The sequence below is a fragment of the Montipora foliosa genome, chromosome 10 (assembly GCF_036669935.1).
Source record: "Montipora foliosa isolate CH-2021 chromosome 10, ASM3666993v2, whole genome shotgun sequence".
Classification (NCBI taxonomy): Eukaryota; Metazoa; Cnidaria; class Anthozoa; order Scleractinia; family Acroporidae; genus Montipora; species Montipora foliosa.
The window spans coordinates 36,348,878-36,367,054 of NC_090878.1; the positions used below are offsets into that span (position 1 = coordinate 36,348,878).

The window sequence follows — 18,177 nt, forward strand, 5'->3', positions numbered from 1 at the left end:
GATTATGACTCCGCGGATGGCTCGCCAGTCTGTCGCTTTTTCACCTAGAAGCAAGCAGATGGACTCCAAAGCCAACTTGACAGCAGGTGGAGGATTACCCATAGAACGGACCTCGACTAAGTGCTGTTTCTTGATGGATTGTACAGCTGCAGGGAATAATAAAAAATGAGTTTATAACAGTTTGCAACGGCTGAAGTGGTTTCTACAACTACGATGATTTTTCTTAGTTTTGAGTAATCGTTAGTTATTATCCTACAGTAGCATATTGATAGTAATGATTCCAAGTTCAAGTGAGGCCTAACACTACTGTGAAGTTTTTTATACCCAATTATTCCATCAGAAATCAACCCTAATATTGGAATTGGGCCCACACGCGGACAGAGAAAAACTCCGACAAGGGTGGGATTTGAACCCACGACCTTCGGATTTGATCAGAACGAGAGCAGGCCGTGGGTATGTGAGATGTAAATCCGAAGGTCGTGGGTTCAAATCCCACTCTGGTCAGAGTTTTTCTCTGTCAGCGTGTGGGCCCAATTCCAATACTAGGGTTGATCTCTGATGGAATAATTGGGTATAAAAAACACAGTAGTGTTAGGACTCACTCGAACTTGGAATCATTACTTAGTTTTGAGTGTCGAAAGTACTGTAATTCCTTTGGGTTTGCAATGCGAAGCCTAATAATTAACTTGGAAATCTCGCACCACTTTCGCCATTTTGAAAGAAAGGGACTGTTTTACATACAGTTATATTCAGTCAAACGGTTAGGCTTCAGGGATAAAAACAATCGGCTGCCGTGAACTAAATCAAGAAAATTACTCTTGGCAATAAATGAGTCACAGTGCAAGGCAAATACTGAGCACTGGAAAATGCGTCGAAACTCAGAACAACCGGTTTTGCATTTGAGTCACATTGGCTAAGAAATGGCACCAGATCTTTAGGCCAATTACCAATCATCACCAATCGCACTTAATTTAAATACGTAAACCAAAGAAATCACCAAGTTACTGTTCACAAAAAAACTGCACATTTATTCGTTCCTGCATGCTTTGTTCTCTCCTGTGCCAAGCTATCTCCTTTTTATTCTTGGTTCCTTCTTAGTTTGGTCTGTAACCAGTACCCGTCTCAGTTTCGTCCATAGCCCGCACTTCAATTATACATATTTCATTCATGGAGTCCTTCATGAAAACACATGAGCCCAACAAATTGATCTGCTCCCAACTGTGTGGCTTCATAGCTCAGTTGGTAGAGCATTTTGCATCGGCATCGCAGAGGTCACGTGTTCGAATCTCGTTGGAGCCACCTGAATATTTCAGGTTTCTACAAAAGACAATTGCTTAAATTGTCCAGATATGTGCACGGATCATCTCTCAAAAAGCAAAGCAATACCTACCCGTTTTAGCATCCTGAACAGCAGGCTCGACTTTGGCCAATTCAGCGATGACACTTGTTTGCTTCTCTTTGATCTGTTTGGTTTGTTTCTAAACATAACACACACAAAACAATGAACCTCAAACGACAAATTAGATGTTAGAAATCGCGAGTTGATTTATTCTTTTGATAAGCTCACAAGAAAGTTTGTTTATTTCAATCGTAATTGTTAAATCTGTCATCGCGAAGAGCAATTAACCAATCAAGATGAACTGATTTGCCATTAGCACCACGTGCTAATTCCGGTATCGTGTTTTAATCATAGAACACGAACATGTAGAGCTTTGAGAGAGAATTGAAAATCATACAATCGTGGGTGCCTTTTAGAGGAAAATACATCGGGAAAATCATTGGGTTGGCAGCAATTTTTGGTTGTCACTCACATGATCAACAGCCAAGTTTTTCATCGAAAACAAAAGAAAACGTTTGCATCATAACATATAGTTCAATTCCCGGAGTATTGGGCTGGGACACCAACATGGCGGCCGTGATGTCACGTGAAAACCGAGACCCAACACAAATAATCTTTTCTTGAATCTCTCACAGCATTTCCTACTGACCTCAATAGTGGACTGAATTTCCATGGAAGTAACTTTCTTTTTCTCGGCTTCTTGTTGGTCTTTCACCTGCAAAGCAAGTTTATTTGCTTTTTGTCATCAGCTGTATTAGATACATCGAGAGTCTGTTGAGTTCACTGATTGCCTCCATTGTTTGTGTTTGATTTTCTAAGCAAACCCAAGTTTAGTAAGGCCGTGACAAATAGTGTTGTTATCGTCAAAGAGGTGATTATAGGGGACCAGGGATAGCACTCGCCTCCAACCAATGTTGACCGGGTTTAGGAGGCAGTGTGGCCCAGTGGTTAGGGCGCTTGCCTCGAGATCCGGCGATCCCGGGTTCAAGACCCGCTCTGACCACTCGCTGAATTTGTTCCTGGTAGTCCCTGGTGCAACTTCCCAGCTGCACTTGTAAATAGCCAACTGGTTTGCCTCCGGCCAGTTGGGATTCTTAACAGTTGTTGTTGTTGTGTTCTGTTGTTTCGTTGATTGTTTCATTGGCCCTGAAAAGCCCCTATGGGGAGCGGTCAATTAAGTATGTAATGTAATGTAATGTAATGTAATGTTTAGATCCCGGACTCGAGGCCATATGTGGGTTAAATTTGTTGTTGGATCTTTTCTCTGCTCCGAGAAGTTTCTCTCCGATTTTCCTCTCTCCTCAAAGTCCAATTCGATGCGGATGCAGGACCCTCCCGAAAACCACTTCCGGGTGAATAGAGCTTCCTGGGTAAACATCTCGAATTGTTACTCTTATCATTGGTCACGGTGGTGGTAACTAAATAATAAGGCGTGTGATCGCTTGTCTCACCCAACCCAAGCGACTACATCCTGATACAAACGACCATAGCTCTTATTGTTCAATCGTAATTTGTTGTGGCCTTTTTAATTCATATAAGCGAGAAATCTGTAACATAAAGGGCAGCGTTGCAACTTTTTCTTCGTCCTCACATACACAGAAGTCATCATGAACCCCTGCATTGTGCAACTAACCTCAGAACAAGGCAGCTAATTACAACCCTCGACCCGTGGTTCCCCGGGGTAAGAATCCTGTTTTCAACCTACAAATGCCTATTTTGAGCTAGAAGATTGTCATTTTAAACTGACGCGCAAAGGAAAGATAATTTTATGATTCGAGCAAAGGACACCCTTCTCTTTAGCTTTCTGCATCTGCATTCCGTCGTTCATTTAGGAACCTGCAAGGCGTACAGTACCCCGTCAGAGCAATGCTTTTAGTGGGTCATCCATTGATCTAACTCTTGTTTTCATGTTGTGGGTTTACATAAAGCATACAGTTTAAATAAAGAAATGTTATTCTAGTTCCAATTTATGACATAATTAACTCACCATCTGTTTGAGTTTTTGGTTGGCTAAAGCATTCTTTGCCTCCAGTTCCTGACTCTTAAGCGACAAGCTCTTTTGAAGTTCTTCCACCTACATATTATATAGACAATGTTAACAACATTTCAGTGGCACCGCGATTTAGCGAAGTGCCAAGGCAACGGGAAATTTGTCTTTTCATAAGGAGTTTCACTCTATCCAGGTTCCTACGTTTGTAGCTGTAAGTAGGGTCATAATTTTCCTTCTTTATCCAGTGGTTCAACTGCTGACTAAAACGCCACTTGCAGCCCTTCGAAAAACAACGATCTCACATTTACGTAAAAGCGACGATTGCAACCAAGAGAAGAGCTTAGAATCGATTGGAGAGGCACCTGTCAGACCTCTGTTGAATTACAAATTTCCAGTAGGGTGCTACGTGACTTCACTTAAAAGCAAAACGGGACCTCGATTTACAGTTGTTGTCTCGATAGCCGATGTCCACCATTTTCTATATGACCAGCCGAGAACAGTGTCTTCGCTGTTTTATATTTGATTCCACTCCCCAGTTTGTTCCGATGTGTCAGTGATACGAGTCGACACATTTTTTTTCAATTCCTCTTCTAAACAAAGAATCCACCCACAAAAACAAATTGTGCAGTCGCTCGTCTGAGATGTGAAAATCTGGTACTCGCCTGATCGACAGTTTCTCTGATTTTCTGCAAACCCACATTCAAATGAAGCTGCTGTTCCTCCAGATCTGATCTTTTCTCGTTGAACAATTTTACCTGAAAAAAACATGAAAAGACAAGTCAACAGAGCGTTGAATGTTCCAATTAAAATTACAGCGAAAACTAAGAAATGCATTTAGTGGGTGCTTTAAACGTTTCAAGCTCTATCAATTTTGTTTGTCCAATGGCTCTTGGAACAAGTCGAATACTGACATAACACAACTTTATGCAAGGATGTATTGCTCCAAGAAGGTCAGATTTCTTCCTGAAAGAAACCTTTCATCTTTAAACTACAATTTCTAATGCTGAGGACTTAAGGCTACTGTCTCCATCAAAAATCGAGAGACCAAACCGTGTTCTGCGTAAAGTCAAAGAATAAAATATCAAAATTAACGTTGCCATATTCGACCTGTTGACCTAAAGACCATATTCTGGTGGGTAAATTGGAACGAACATAAAATTGGAGGTTGAGCCTCGACTGAATGCTCGTCCCAGTCCAACCGCATGAACACGACTAATTGTCATTCAAGGAATCTATTCTTACATAATGGCTGATGAAGTCCAGATAGTGGCGCGGTGTAATCGCCATGACTCTACCGCCTCTCTTGGCTAAGCGTTCATTGGCTTGATGAAGGGTTTGATGCACGTACACGAAGGCATTGATAACAGCTTCCCTGTGCGTGGGGGTCATAGGAAGGTCTTCATACACTTTGGGCAAGTAGTCGGGTGGAGAATACTGTGAAAAGAGAAAAAAAAAAGTAAATCAACAATTGTGATAATTACGAACACCACATAATTTGCCTGCTAGCTCCATGGCATTGAAAAAGCACAACTTCCCCCCAGGGCCCGTATCAGCAATTAATTCTTGCTCTGACGTATTCAAGGAAACTTCCAGGAAGATTGTATGTAAGTCACCCATAACCAAAAATTTGCGAGGAAGCAAATGGATAGTGTTATCACAAGTTATTTCCTTACTGTTTCAAGTGTGCACTGCAAAGCTTAACGATTGGCTGTAAGATCTTGCGTGACAACTTCAGCAAATCAGAGCCAAAGGAAAAATTTATTGTCACACTTGCTCTTCTTTTGTTTTCCCGCGCATAGCGCAGGCTGCACTTATCTGTCCTACGGTTTTAATTGGTTCATTTGATAGTCTGGGTCAGCTGTCATTGGCCAAAGTTGGACCTTAAGCTTTGGTTTGACTGCGCTTAATTGAAAGCGTTCAACTCAAGGATATCGTATCAGCGTCCTTGCACAAATTCCATTAACAAGACATTTCGGCTTGTTTCCCGCCACTCTCACGCTCAGAAGCCATTTTGACTCTTGCTATTTTTTTTTAAACTTTCCGCTTTGGAATCCTTTAGACATTTTCCATCAATGTTTCAACCTCAGATAAGTTGGCTTAATTGCTAGAACTTAAAGTGTTCCTTTTTTTTCTTCAGATTTTGTAAGTGTGTTTGCTTAACACCTGACTGATTGGCAAAATTTTGAGCTCGACTTTTATCCAAAGGCCCTTTACTTTGAGAGTAAGTTTTGGATTTCACGGTCCGCCATTACTCACGTTCAAAACTGACCGATTGGATCTCAGAGGGTTGGAAACAGGGAAAGCTTCAAAGACTCACTAGCTCAAAATTACAGCGTGTGAATGCAGCTTATTATATATGCAAAACGCGAGTTTAAAAGTCTGAAAGCCCAAAACTTGCGTGCTGCATATTAATTCTACGGCACGCACACGCATTGCATTCTTAAATTAGTGAGCCTTTGACGTCATTTTGTCCTCGATCCAGCTCTCTTAAGATCTTAAAGTTAGTAATGGCGGACTACTAAAACAGGTGTCTTTTTTAAATCAAGGCTTAAAACTTTGGTCGCTTAGTGTTTGGTTAACATAGTTCTGAAATCCAAAGAAATATAAGAATTGATTTTTTGGTCACAGTGGCACTTTAAAACCACACGATCACTTTCTTTGTTTCCAATACTTACGTTAGATTTCTCTAAGTCAAGCTTGCTGGTAAATTCCTTGCCAACCTGATACAAGGCACCCGTGGACCAATCGCCAAACCAGTTCAAAACGCATCTAACAAGCACAAAATCATAACCAGCACGGAAGTAAGCTGACAAGATTAAGACAGAGGATAACGATGAAAAGAAAAGACACGATTTAGAGTCAACTTGCATTGTTACATCCAAGGCTGAAAGAATCGATGCATAATTTGCGTGTCGGTTAAATTATAGAGAGTTTCAATTGAGTATCGCAAAACCAAAACCAAAGTAATTACTTTGGCCAATCAAAAAGGACGGAGACAGTCCGGCAAGCCAACCAAAACTCGAAGTAAATAACAATTATTCCATGAGCCCGAGTTGGATATGAAGTGATAAAATAACCAACGAGCGCGTAGCGAGAGTTGGTTATCATCACTTCATATCCAACAAGGGCGAATGGAATAATTGTTTTAGTAAATTCTCAAACCGGGTTTTGCCGCCGATTTTTATTTCCACAATTTCACAAAGCGTCCGGAAAGAGCATCTTGGCGCACTATTTTCCATATGACGTAAAACTTCGACTATTGGCTCATAGTACCTTAATTACACTTAGCCGACACAAAGCGCGGGAAAATGTGCACGCGCGAGCCACGGTTTTGGTTTTGGTTTTACTTTTGATTGGTTGAAAAAGTGGCGCGAGAACTTTGGTTTGAAGCAATCACTGAGTGAAGTAATGCAAAACTAAAGCAATTCGCTGGTTACTTTCGACACTCAATTGAAATCCGCTCTATGTGACCGTCCCGAATGTTGGCTGTCGCCCGGATGAATTATTCATGATTTCACTAATCGGATTTGCGTTGGCAGGTTATCACGATATTCCACACGGGGTAACGCCAACGTAGGTCTTTGTGAACACAGAACTCACACGGGTCCAAACATGTACCTATGTGTGTCCAGAAAGTCAATGCTTTTAAAACAGCGAAAAATATAGAGTATGAATGACCATGTCAGTTTTAAATCAGTTACTAAGGGCGCGTTCCTTTTGTCACAACTGGCCGGCAAAACCCGTCAGTTTGCAAAGAAAATGCAACAATTTGAAGAAACACTAGCATGATAATCCCTCGCATTCTTCTGGAGGAGAATACATCATCCTCGACGTGTATTAATATGAAAACGTTGTAGAGTTAGTCCTTCCAGATGCCTGGTCTGGCCAGTCAGTTCTGTCAAACGGAAAGCGTGCTAAGACGCCTCTAATAAGTTAGGCAATAGGGGGACAAAAATTCATGAACAAACTAAAAGATATTTCTGCACATCGTACCAACGAATTCAGCTATGTGGTAGACTGGAAGTTGAATAGTACCTGTTGAACAGAGCTGGAGACGTTGCTGCCCGACTCTTCAAGCCCTCGTCTGACGGATTCATCGTGAAAACAACATGGAGGTTGTTCATTACCTATAAACCAAAATTAAGAGGCTATATTATCATCGCAAGGTTTTCATCATGGAGCTCAGCCAAGGACGAATAACAAGGCTATATTTTGACCTTTAATGTATCTTGTTAAGTAAACTCTTATGCATCTCACAATTTCTCCCACCCATGAACATCTATGTGCCGACCAGACGTTTATTGTCCGTTGTTTTTAAACAATGCTGACTCGGGAATGCTCGGGAAAAATCCGAGTGCTCCAATGCAAGAAGTGAACCTTCGACCTTCCGAATGATAGTTCGGTTGCTCTACCACTGGGCTATAAGAGATTGGTTGGAACTAGGCCATTAAACTACAATCCTAAACCGGCAAAATTGTTGGGACAATGAAGATAAGCCGGAGCCGTTTCAAAGGCGACGCATGGGCATAACGTTCCCTCCCCTCTCCGGAAACACTCTCAAAAGCTGCAGCTGGCTTCAACGTTACTTAAGGTGGGGTGGGGGCACTTGAGAGGCTGCTATGAGGAGAATTATTAGTCAACTCAAGGTACTCCTTTAATTGAAGCGATTTTTGCACTCATCATTGAAGGTGTCCCAAGATATTTTGGCCATTGACGATTGTAGGTTCATTCTACAATTGTTCCGTTTTACTGCTAGAATTGACATTGTCTAAATAGAGCATTTACGCAGCTATAGTGAGGGACACGAATGTCAGTGCCGGTAAATAAATGAAGAAATGTATCTTTCTATATTATATGGTGACTGAATCTTTAAAATGTAACCATGGCACAATGTTAGGGTTTTTGTCTAGAGTCCTTGAAGTAAATTGGTCTTGTATGGTACTGACGTCCTTTATTCGGTGGTTGGAAATCTTGAATATCAAAAGACCTTTGACGTGAAAGTTTCTAAACAATGAACATCACAACAGGCGGGGAGATCGATTTTGACGACCGATAACATCAACTTAAGTCACTTAAAATTCACACACAGTGCAAGACTAATGAACTTAAATAATTGCAGAAGGAAAGACAAACAATCTGCTAGGGTCCGATAGATTTTAAAGACGAATCTCCTATGACTGAAAAAGACTAGTAGAATAATTTAGGCATCAACTAACGGCCGAATTGACCTCCTCCTAACTGTGTGGGCTTCATAGTTCAGCTGGAAGAGCATGGCACCGACATCGCAGAGGTCATGGGTTCGAATCCCGTTGAAACCGTCTGAATCTCTCGGGTGGCTGTAAAAGACAATTGCTCAAATTGTCCAGTTAGAGTGGTTTTCAAATGAGTGTCGTAAAACCAAAACCAAAGTAATTACTTTGGCCAACCAAAAAGGACGGAGACAATCCGTTAAACCAATCAAAACTCGTAGTAATTACACGAAGCCGACGCAAAGCGCGGGAAAATGTGCACGCGCGAGCCACTATTGGTTTTTTTGGTTTCACTTCTGATTGGTTGAAAAAATGGCGCGAGAACTTTGAACCAATCACTGAGTGAAGTAATCATAAACCAAAGCAATTCGCTAATTACTTTCGACACTCAATTGAAAACCGCTCTAAGCGCGAGGATCACTTCATTCGTCCCACTCACTTGTTGTGTAAACCATTTGTAAAGTTCTTCGCTGCTGTCCAACATCAGGCCTTCTCTCTGGGAGCCTTCCTTACACTGTGTCATCAGGGTAGTGTAGTCATCTCCTTCAAACAACCCGGGGACCTTAAAACGCACAAAACGACAAAATGATAACTCGATACTCACAAAAAGTGGACTGAAATTGAGAGTCATTACAGAGTTGACAACAAAATGTTTGGCTGTCTTTGCAATGACACCTACAAATGGCCAGACTTTCTTTTTTTGGTTAAGGACGATGACAAAAATTAGGGAAGAATGCAATCTAGACTTGCCACAAGTCGACCTCACGATAATCCCAGGAGAAAATGTTTTAGCGAGCGAATCGTGATTTTTCGTACGCGAAGTAAATGAGCGAGCGACGAAGTCGGGAAAGGTCGACTTGTCTCGCTTGCAAGGTTTTCATTTGCGTCTCGCGCCAAAAAGGGGATGACGTCATTCGCAAGTCCTGCACTTGATGGCGCAATCCGACGAAAACAGTCGAACATGTTTGTTTCTACGAAATCGAAAGAGGAAATTTGTTGACTTTGTGCTAAAGGTATCAGAAACAAAGATGAAATAAAACAAAAGCTGATTTTCAATCTCGAGTCGCCGCCTGGAAAGGAGATCTCCAGTGGTATTTTTTGGACCAACACTTGTGCCGTGATTTGTGCTGATAGAAACGAAACACTAATTTGAAAGATTAGCAAGTAAGGGAAAGTTTCGAATCGTCAAGAAAGTCAATTGATTTCACTCTTGAAAGATCAGGTAGGCTTCAGGTGTAGGAGACGTACCAGACCGGGATTAAAAGTGAAACTTAATAAGCTGACCATTTAGCGATGCAATGACTCTCGTCGATGAATACACGTGCATTTTTAATTTTTTTGTTCCATTCGACGAAAATTGTGTCGATAGTTGTTGAGAATCGCCTCGGGACTTCCAAACACCAGTTTACACTTAAGATTTTAAATGTGTTGTCTCCTACATATGACGCTCTAATGCCACGACAATTGCGGCTGGAGACCAAATCTTTCGTGATTGAAATCAGTGGAACAATTAATACGAATACGATAGCATTGCAATCCTCTCCAAGTAAACGAAACGGGACTAGTTCAAAGGTCAGACTTTTCCCAGCTGTGGTTGGAGCAGACACAAACAGATCTATGCAAGACAGATATTCTTGAATTATTTTCCTCTGATAGTCGCGTAATTCGGAATACCTAGCATGTTGGAAGTCACGCTTCACTGCGTGTGGCAAACTTTGATTGACAACTCTATCCCCTGGGGTCCACGAGGGCTACTCTGATTGGCCTAGCTCAGCGACCCGTTTTTGGGTCGCTAAAATTGGCGCCAATCAAGTATGAAAAGTCCTTTGTTCCGCGCGTATCAAGACGAAGGACTTTTCGAAAGTCTAAATGCAATCTTACAATAGGGGAGACGTTTGGCATTTAGGGAGGAGGGGGAGGAGCACTGAAAGCTGCGTCAGCTGTTTGATGAATATCTTTACCTTTTATCTGTGTCTTTCTGATGCACTTTTTGCACGTTATGACAAGGACATTGCTCTGCCTTTTTAACTACTGAGGAAGTGGGATACCCCGAGGCGTCTGGTTTATTTTGACCTCGTAAGTGCATTTTCTAAACGAACCTTCAGGCCCCAGTTGTTCAAACGATGGATAGCGCTATCCACCGGATAAATCACTGTCCAGTGGATAACTCAATGGACCATTTTACAGTTGTGGCTGAGTTACCAGGCCTAACAATGGAAGCGAGGCTGCCGGTGACCCTCTTTTTGATACAAACCTTCACGCTTTTGTAATGTTAATATGGACTAATTAGCGTTACAACAACACAATTTACATGATAAAAAAGCAGTGAGGTCTGTATCAATGCAAGGTCACCGGCAGCCTCGAAGCCATTCATAGGCTTGGTCGCTGAGCAAAGAACTGTAAAATGGCATATTGGTTTTGCTAGTGTTTATCAGCTGGGTAGTGATTTATCCGGTGGATAGCGCTATCCATCGTTTGAACAACTGGGGCCAGGTGTTTTTGCGGTTCATTTTGCTTCGCAGTTTTTTCTTCTTTTCGTACTGATTCCTACTCTAGCCTCCCGCATACCCCTTTCCCACACGCGTATCGCTATATTACTATACTGCAGTGATCAACAACAAACTAACCTCTCCGTTGGCCAACAGAGTATTCATTCTCTCTAAGAAGCTTGATTCCAAAATATTCGATTCGTCCAGAATAAAGACAATCTTCTCATTCTTGCAGCCGGCTCGTCTAAGCACTGATCGCAAATCCTCATCAAATTCTGCAGCCAGGTACTTGCGATGAATCTATCAGAATAAATTGTTCAAAAACAAAAAGGTCAAGAAGACGACGCAAAAGTTTGGTCTGCAAAGCACTTTGTCTTAAAATAAACCAAAATGTGGCAATGATGTTGAGTTTAAGATCCATGAGGAATCCGTTTTGGATTCGCAAGCAATTTCCTGATTGCTGATTGACTTTTGTGTTTGTCCTCACAGGCCAAAGGCAAAACGGTTGTTAAAAAGTTTCAGTCTTTTAAATTCCTATTTGCTTGACCTGAAGAACAGAAACACATGCAACTACTGCACAAAAGCCAAGAATATCACTCCAATTGTTCAGCTCTGTGGTCTTCGATAGCCATTCATCTCTCTTCAACAGCCATGTTGTATTCTCATGGGCGGACTACAGTGGGCATGAAATAGAGGCCATAGCAAATTCTCTCTCCACAAGTGTCTCAAAGACACAAACTTGACCCACCTTGACCTGGAATACGCTGAGTCCATTCATCCACGCAACAAATCTTGACAAAGTGGTTTTACCGGCTCCACTTACACCGATCAACAGCAAGTGGCCCTGTGGTTTAAGACACGGCATTTTCTTTTAATTTCAATTACTTTTGCACAAAACTTTACAATTATTTCATAGACGACCATAAACAATGGCTTTGCACAAGACGAGCACGTAAACACAGGCTTATACTCACCTGCGGTTGTCTGAATATTCTGTCAATTCTTAGGACATGATCAAGAACTTCATTGAACAAGACTAATGGCACATCGAGTTCCTCCTCATAAAATACCTGATAAAAAAAATGCACTCTTTGTCAAATTAAATTCGAGGGATGTATTGTTAACTTATTAAAATGTGATCCACATTCTAGTTATTCAAAACTGATCTCTCCTTTCAGCTTACCGATTCGCTTGTTGTGCCACAGCCCTACCACTACATTTTCTTTGGTTGCTTATTTTTTAAGTCCAAGAATAAACCCAATTAGATGCACACCCAATTTTGACATTCAACACGAAGTGTCCCTTTGCTAACTATTTTCAACAATGAGGTAAGGTTAAAGGTTAGCGTTACTTTTAGCTTGAAACAATAGGGCAACTTCGACACGTCAATTATTCAAGATGGCAGCACCCGGGAAATATGAAAACCAAAACAAGCGTTTTTGAAATTCACTATTACGGATACAAACGCTTTCATGGGAAAAATTCGAACAATTTTGATGTAAACATTACGTTCTGTGGTTTAAAGTTATTTTCTTCTTGTAGTGGAGATTCCCTGTAACCCAAAGAAGCTTATGGCTCAACATTAGCCATCTTGTCATCGCATGAATTCTACATTCTAACCTTTAATCTAGCTTTGACGAAGTCTCTAAGCTCCTCCTGATCAACCGGCATATAATCCTTGGACAGCCAATTACTGAACAAGATTGGTCGCTTCAGAGCTGCGTTGCTGTCGATGTTGGGAAAATGCTTCAAGGCAACCATGTTGACATTCTCTTCCGTCCATTTACGTTCTTCATCCTCGACCAGCCTGTCTTGGAACAAACGGAGTGCTTCGTGTGCCCACAGCCGTACAAGTCCCTCGACTGGAAGCGTCTCCAAGGGCTTTAACGCCTCGCAAATTCCTCGGACCCATCGGGTCATTTCGCGAGGACTGTAAATGTAATGGGGCTGCATATCTTGGGTGAAACGTTCCTGAAGTATAGAACAAGGAAAGTTGCTTCAATAGTAAAAAGCGTTCCTCTCTGGTCACCCTATTTACAGAAGAACATTGACGCTCTTGAACGAGTCCAACGGAGGGCCTCAAAGTACGCTCTCCCGATTTCATATAGGGACTCTTCGTATGAAGAAAGACTGGCAATCCTTGGGTGGTCCAGTCTCCAATCAAGGAGGTCTTATTTATATTTGTTAGAGTGCTATAAGACTATTCATGGTCTTAATGGCCTTAACCTGTAACGATTATTTTGAATTTAATTCTTATGGTAAACAAGGTCAAACCATTCATTTAAATTAACACAGCCATTAGCTATAGTAAACTGTTTTTTCCATTCATTCTTTGTTAGAATTAGTAAACATTGGAATACTCTTCCCAAACAGATAGTGGATGAAAGGGATTTTAGCATTTTTCGAAGCAAACTTAGAAAGTTCGGTAAAATTTTGTAAATTTCTAGCCAATTCTTAATACTTCTTAGATTTTAAATTGTATTATGACTTCCTTTTTATTTTACATAGGGAGCGTCCTTGATAGGGATAACCTCTGACGTTTCCTTTTGTGTATCTTTTACCTAATAAAACATGATTTGATTTAACAATCATGAGCGACACACGCAAAATGTCAAACTTCTGTTTGTCAAAAAGGAGGCACGTTCTGTCATTCCAATTCAATTCTGTCTTGAAGGAAAGACATGTATCTGCGGGTTATAGACGAAAGGGAGAACAATTCCTCGCACTAATATGTGGTAGATAACATATGAGCGGGAGATCTGTATGGGCGTTTACAATGGCGAGCCGATAGGCGAGCCATTGTAAACGTCCATACAGATCGGACGCGAATATTTGGTGTCTAGAAGAGACAATTGCTTAAATTGTCCAGATAAATGCGAGATCACTTCTTCCCTTGGTATAATTCTGTCTTATTGTATGAAGCCACTCGGTAGGGAGCAGGTCAATTTGTTGGGCTCATGAGTTCCCTTGATTGAACGGACTCTATGAATACCGAATGGACTCGTTATTATACAATACCAGAAACCCATAAGGGTTGAAACGTGTAATGCGCGTTCACAGCTTCCGAATATTCAGTGCAAACTGATTGGTTGAATGGTTCAGTACCATATTTGGAAACCCCTCGCTCTTGTTGTTCCAAATATGGTACTTAGCAAATTGAATATTCAGAAGCTTGTTTCCAAGAACACAAGGGGCCGTTACACGTTTCAACCCTTACGGGTTTCTGATAATACTTTGTGGCGTCATCTCAGGAATTCAATAGGCCCATGCCACACACTCGCTCGGCCGTGACAGTAACGCCAGACTATTTTACTCGTTAATGGAGGCCGCTTCAGGGATGAATGGGTTAACCTATAAGAACTCAATAGACCACATTTTAAGCGAATGAAAGGAAGGGAATTTTTTATGTTGACCAACGAACACCAACCTGGGACATGGAATAAAACTCGACCATGGCATCAGTTAGAGGCTGAGCATAGCTTCTTAGTGGTGGTACGATCCTGAGCATTGCGCGATTGAATGTTCCATAGATCTGCGTTAGAGAGGCTGGGCCGGGGTAGTCAACGTAGATCACCGGCACGTGACGCAAAAATCTGAAAATGGAGAACCGTGTATTTTCTTTTTAAAATTTTATCGTTGTTCCTGCAAACGTTGCGTCAAGTCGTAGAGCTGGGTTCTACTTCATCAACGCCTTGTCAAGAGATAAAACAAACTCTTCAATGGTTGTTTACTTGTGTCGCAATGGCCAATGGCCAATAAAAACGCTCCTTCGATGTCACGTTGACGTCACACCGTGTACCCATGACACAGGAGAGTTAATTAAGAAACTGGACTTTTACACAGAGAGCGAGATGAGCTGTAGGAAAACGTTACCCGCCATAACAACTGCCCAGAAACGTGTCTGGCAACTTTTATCTGTATCTGTGCCACGAAATTCGAGGCCGGATAAAGGTCCTTTACTAGTGCGGTCCCCGAAAATGGAATCTTCCATTATTGTAAGAACTCAAACCGAGTGATTGTGTATGTGACAATAATGAAACATTGTCCCTTTCTTACCAATTGATATATAGAGGATATTACATGGCCGCTTGGTGATACGAATTCTATCCTCGAGAGCTGAAAGTATCTCTCACGTGTGAGCGAAGCGAACGAGTGAGAGATACTTTCAGCTCGAGAAGATTAAATTCATATCCCCAAGCGGCCATGCAATGTTCTAAAACAACTTGTTTTACTCATTTTCGAAATCATGATGATGACAAAGTGGTCACCAACCGCTAAAACACGCATGTTGTGTAACATGAAACAAGATATGAAAGATATGAAAAACAAATCATGATAATGTAAAATTTTGCAATAAAAATGTTAATGTAGTAGAGAACAATTATAATACAGCACAAAAGTATCTTACAATGAAGAGAAAGTTCGCATTTTATTGCCTAATCGTGTTCGTTACCATGACCTATATTCTCACATGCGAAAGATAAAAATGATATGTTCACTGCGCGCGGTGAAGATGTGATTTTTTACTAAAAGGAGAAATCCTGGTATTTCATGAGTATGTAAATAATAAATACCGATACCAATGCAATTGCCGACACCAAGAACGATACCAAATTTCCAGGAGTAAAAAGACAACGTGACTAACCTGTGGGAGAGAGGCTTCCTGCCTGGATCTGTTGGCGGGTTACAAGCTCCTACAAACTGTATCCTCTCCATGGTGACCCATGCTTGATCAGAAGCTCGGTAGAACCCACCATGCTCCACAATTTGTCTCAAAAATGAAATCACACGCTGGGTACCTATAAATAAAGGACAGAATGTTAGTTCGTCATGATTTGAAAGAGGTTTATCCCATCACGGTCGAGTACTGCACAGCTGTAATCCAACAAAGGGGCCCATCTAACTTAACTACTCCAGTCAAAAAACAATCGAGATAATGACCCAACCCTAACCCAACGAAAGTGGCGGATTTGGAGAAATTTCGCCAAGAGTGCAGCAATCGAATGCAATGAGCTGACCTCAGCGGCTCAACGAAAGCGACGGATTTGGCGAAAATGGGGGATTCGGCGAAATTTCGCTTGAAGAGGGTGACGTGTGGTGGATTTGGCAGAATACGCACTACGATGTGTGCCTTTAAGTGTACACATCAACTTCCTTTTTACAACAATAAAGTTAAGGTTATAGTTGTTTTTAGGTAAAAGAAATTTCGCTGAATCTCCCATATTCGTCTAGTCGTCGGATATCTCCACTTATGTCCATACATGCAGGTATTGACGAAAAGAAGGATTCGCCACGCGTCGCCCTCTTGGCGAAACTGCCATTTTTTCCGTTGCATGCATTTCTCGACACATTTCATTTGTTATGGTACATTTCTGGACAAGTGTATCGCCAAGGAAAACAACTGGTAAAAGACCGAATAGTCAAGTTTGGATTCAAGAGTTCACATGATCCATACGGACCCGATCTAGGCATTTGTTTTTTTTGTTTTTACTCACCATAATGGTCCATATCAGGGAGGTTGATTTCATCGCAAAAGAGCACCATCCATTTTCCAAGCTGCACAGGAGCCAACACAATTCCATTTGGAGTTCTTCGGTACTCGCAGTAATGATCAAACGTCTTTAGAAGCAGCTCTGGTGATGTTGCACTGGAGAAGTTTAGGCCCACAACCTGCAAATAAAAACATTGTTTCCTTCGTTAGCTTCAGTGACTGAGAGACGTACAAACCTTTAATGTCCTCTGTTTGTGACTGAAATATGATAATTAAATACCGCTTAGGTTTGGTAACACTTAGGTTTGTTCACAGATTCAAGTTGAAGGGCATTCGCAGGGAAGGAAATAAACGACTCGAGCAAAGAGGATATGCAAAGATCATCATCTCTGTTCAATAGCATTTTCCACAGTTGATAAAAATAGATTATTGCAAAGCATTATACACGTGTTTTCCCAAAATGGCCGCCATTTAGATATTCTTTTGTTTTTATTCAAATTAGACATTGATGCCTCGTTCAAGTCAAAATGTCTTTTGAATTTTAAGCTTAAGAACGAAGTATCAAGAGGCTAATTTGAAAAAAAAAAAGAATATTTAAATGCCGGCCATTTTGGAAAAAGGTGTATGGGATTGAGAATGTCTTTGTCCGCATATTAATCCCACAATGCTTTGGGCTCTAGATCGTGACGTCAATTGAAAAGAGTGCTATTTAGCATTTTTTGGTCTGTGTTTAGAATTGAAAAGTCTTAAAGCAAATAGTAACGCAAGGCGGCTTTGCAAGAAATCAATACTGCTGTCAGGATTTGGATTAACTTACCGGACGACGTTGCCAGCGTTACTCACGACTCTGGAATACACTATTTTTCAAATGGCAAGTTTCTAGTGAACTAGTGGTAGATCCAGTACTTTGAAGGGGACTAACGGCGTGTTTGGAGGCTCGCTTGAAATTAAAATTTTGTCCGTTTGCCCCCTTAAAGGACTGGAACGACCCAGGATTCAGTAGGAGTTTAGTTTTAGCGAAATAGTCTGTATCACACTTTCAAGTGTCGTGTACAAAAATATCTCTTGAGCCTCCACTACTAGGTGATTGTTACGTTTATTTTATCTGTAATTGTTTCCTTTTCCGTTTAATTCTGATATGCAGTGAAACACTGATTAGTCCGGCCGAGATTTTACTAGAGTAGTTCTGTTGGGCTATTGTTCAGTACAACACACTAAACAAAAAAACCTAACACATTCATGGCCAGACACTTCTCAAAAAGAACAGGGGTTGACTTCTTTAAAAGGTAAATATCGCACCTCCATATCGGGCAGAGCTCTCAGTGCACTGAAGAGAGTCATGGTCTTGCCACTGCCAGGCGGGCCGCATAGCACCATGGGCTTGTGTTCAGCTAGCCACGTGTACAGCAGAGCTTCGTGTCGCACTGTGTCAACTGTGGGCACAACGACATCAGGGGCAGCCACCTTGTGAGTCTCGACCTCAATCTGAGGCACCTTGGACTGCCACAGAACCCATTCTCCTTGAATTGTCACCTAAAAGGGGAAGAAAATGTAGTAAGTTTCCAAAGGCAGTGCTGGAAATAACAGTCGGTCATCGGACATTGTCCGACCAAATTTTG

General features: G+C 41.4%; 1 protein-coding gene across 2 annotated transcripts in view; it reads right to left on the reverse strand.

Moving 5' to 3' along the window:
* LOC137974019 (cytoplasmic dynein 1 heavy chain 1-like) overlaps positions 1-18,177 on the reverse strand; it is a 115,140-nt gene that overhangs the window by 33,022 nt on the left and 63,941 nt on the right. For both annotated transcript variants that reach the window (XM_068820941.1, XM_068820940.1), the window contains exons 43-59: positions 17,858-18,091; positions 16,563-16,737; positions 15,713-15,866; positions 14,495-14,660; positions 12,688-13,038; positions 12,042-12,137; positions 11,816-11,911; positions 11,206-11,367; positions 9,018-9,140; positions 7,365-7,456; positions 6,005-6,098; positions 4,572-4,763; positions 3,992-4,084; positions 3,327-3,413; positions 1,989-2,054; positions 1,391-1,478; positions 1-146 (exon numbers count right to left, since the gene is read on the reverse strand). The exon at positions 1-146 is cut by the window's left edge and continues 50 nt beyond it. In XM_068820941.1, the coding sequence (XP_068677042.1) occupies positions 1-146; positions 1,391-1,478; positions 1,989-2,054; positions 3,327-3,413; positions 3,992-4,084; positions 4,572-4,763; positions 6,005-6,098; positions 7,365-7,456; positions 9,018-9,140; positions 11,206-11,367; positions 11,816-11,911; positions 12,042-12,137; positions 12,688-13,038; positions 14,495-14,660; positions 15,713-15,866; positions 16,563-16,737; positions 17,858-18,091 (2,415 nt within the window). The remainder of the gene's footprint in view (positions 147-1,390; positions 1,479-1,988; positions 2,055-3,326; positions 3,414-3,991; positions 4,085-4,571; positions 4,764-6,004; positions 6,099-7,364; positions 7,457-9,017; positions 9,141-11,205; positions 11,368-11,815; positions 11,912-12,041; positions 12,138-12,687; positions 13,039-14,494; positions 14,661-15,712; positions 15,867-16,562; positions 16,738-17,857; positions 18,092-18,177) is intronic.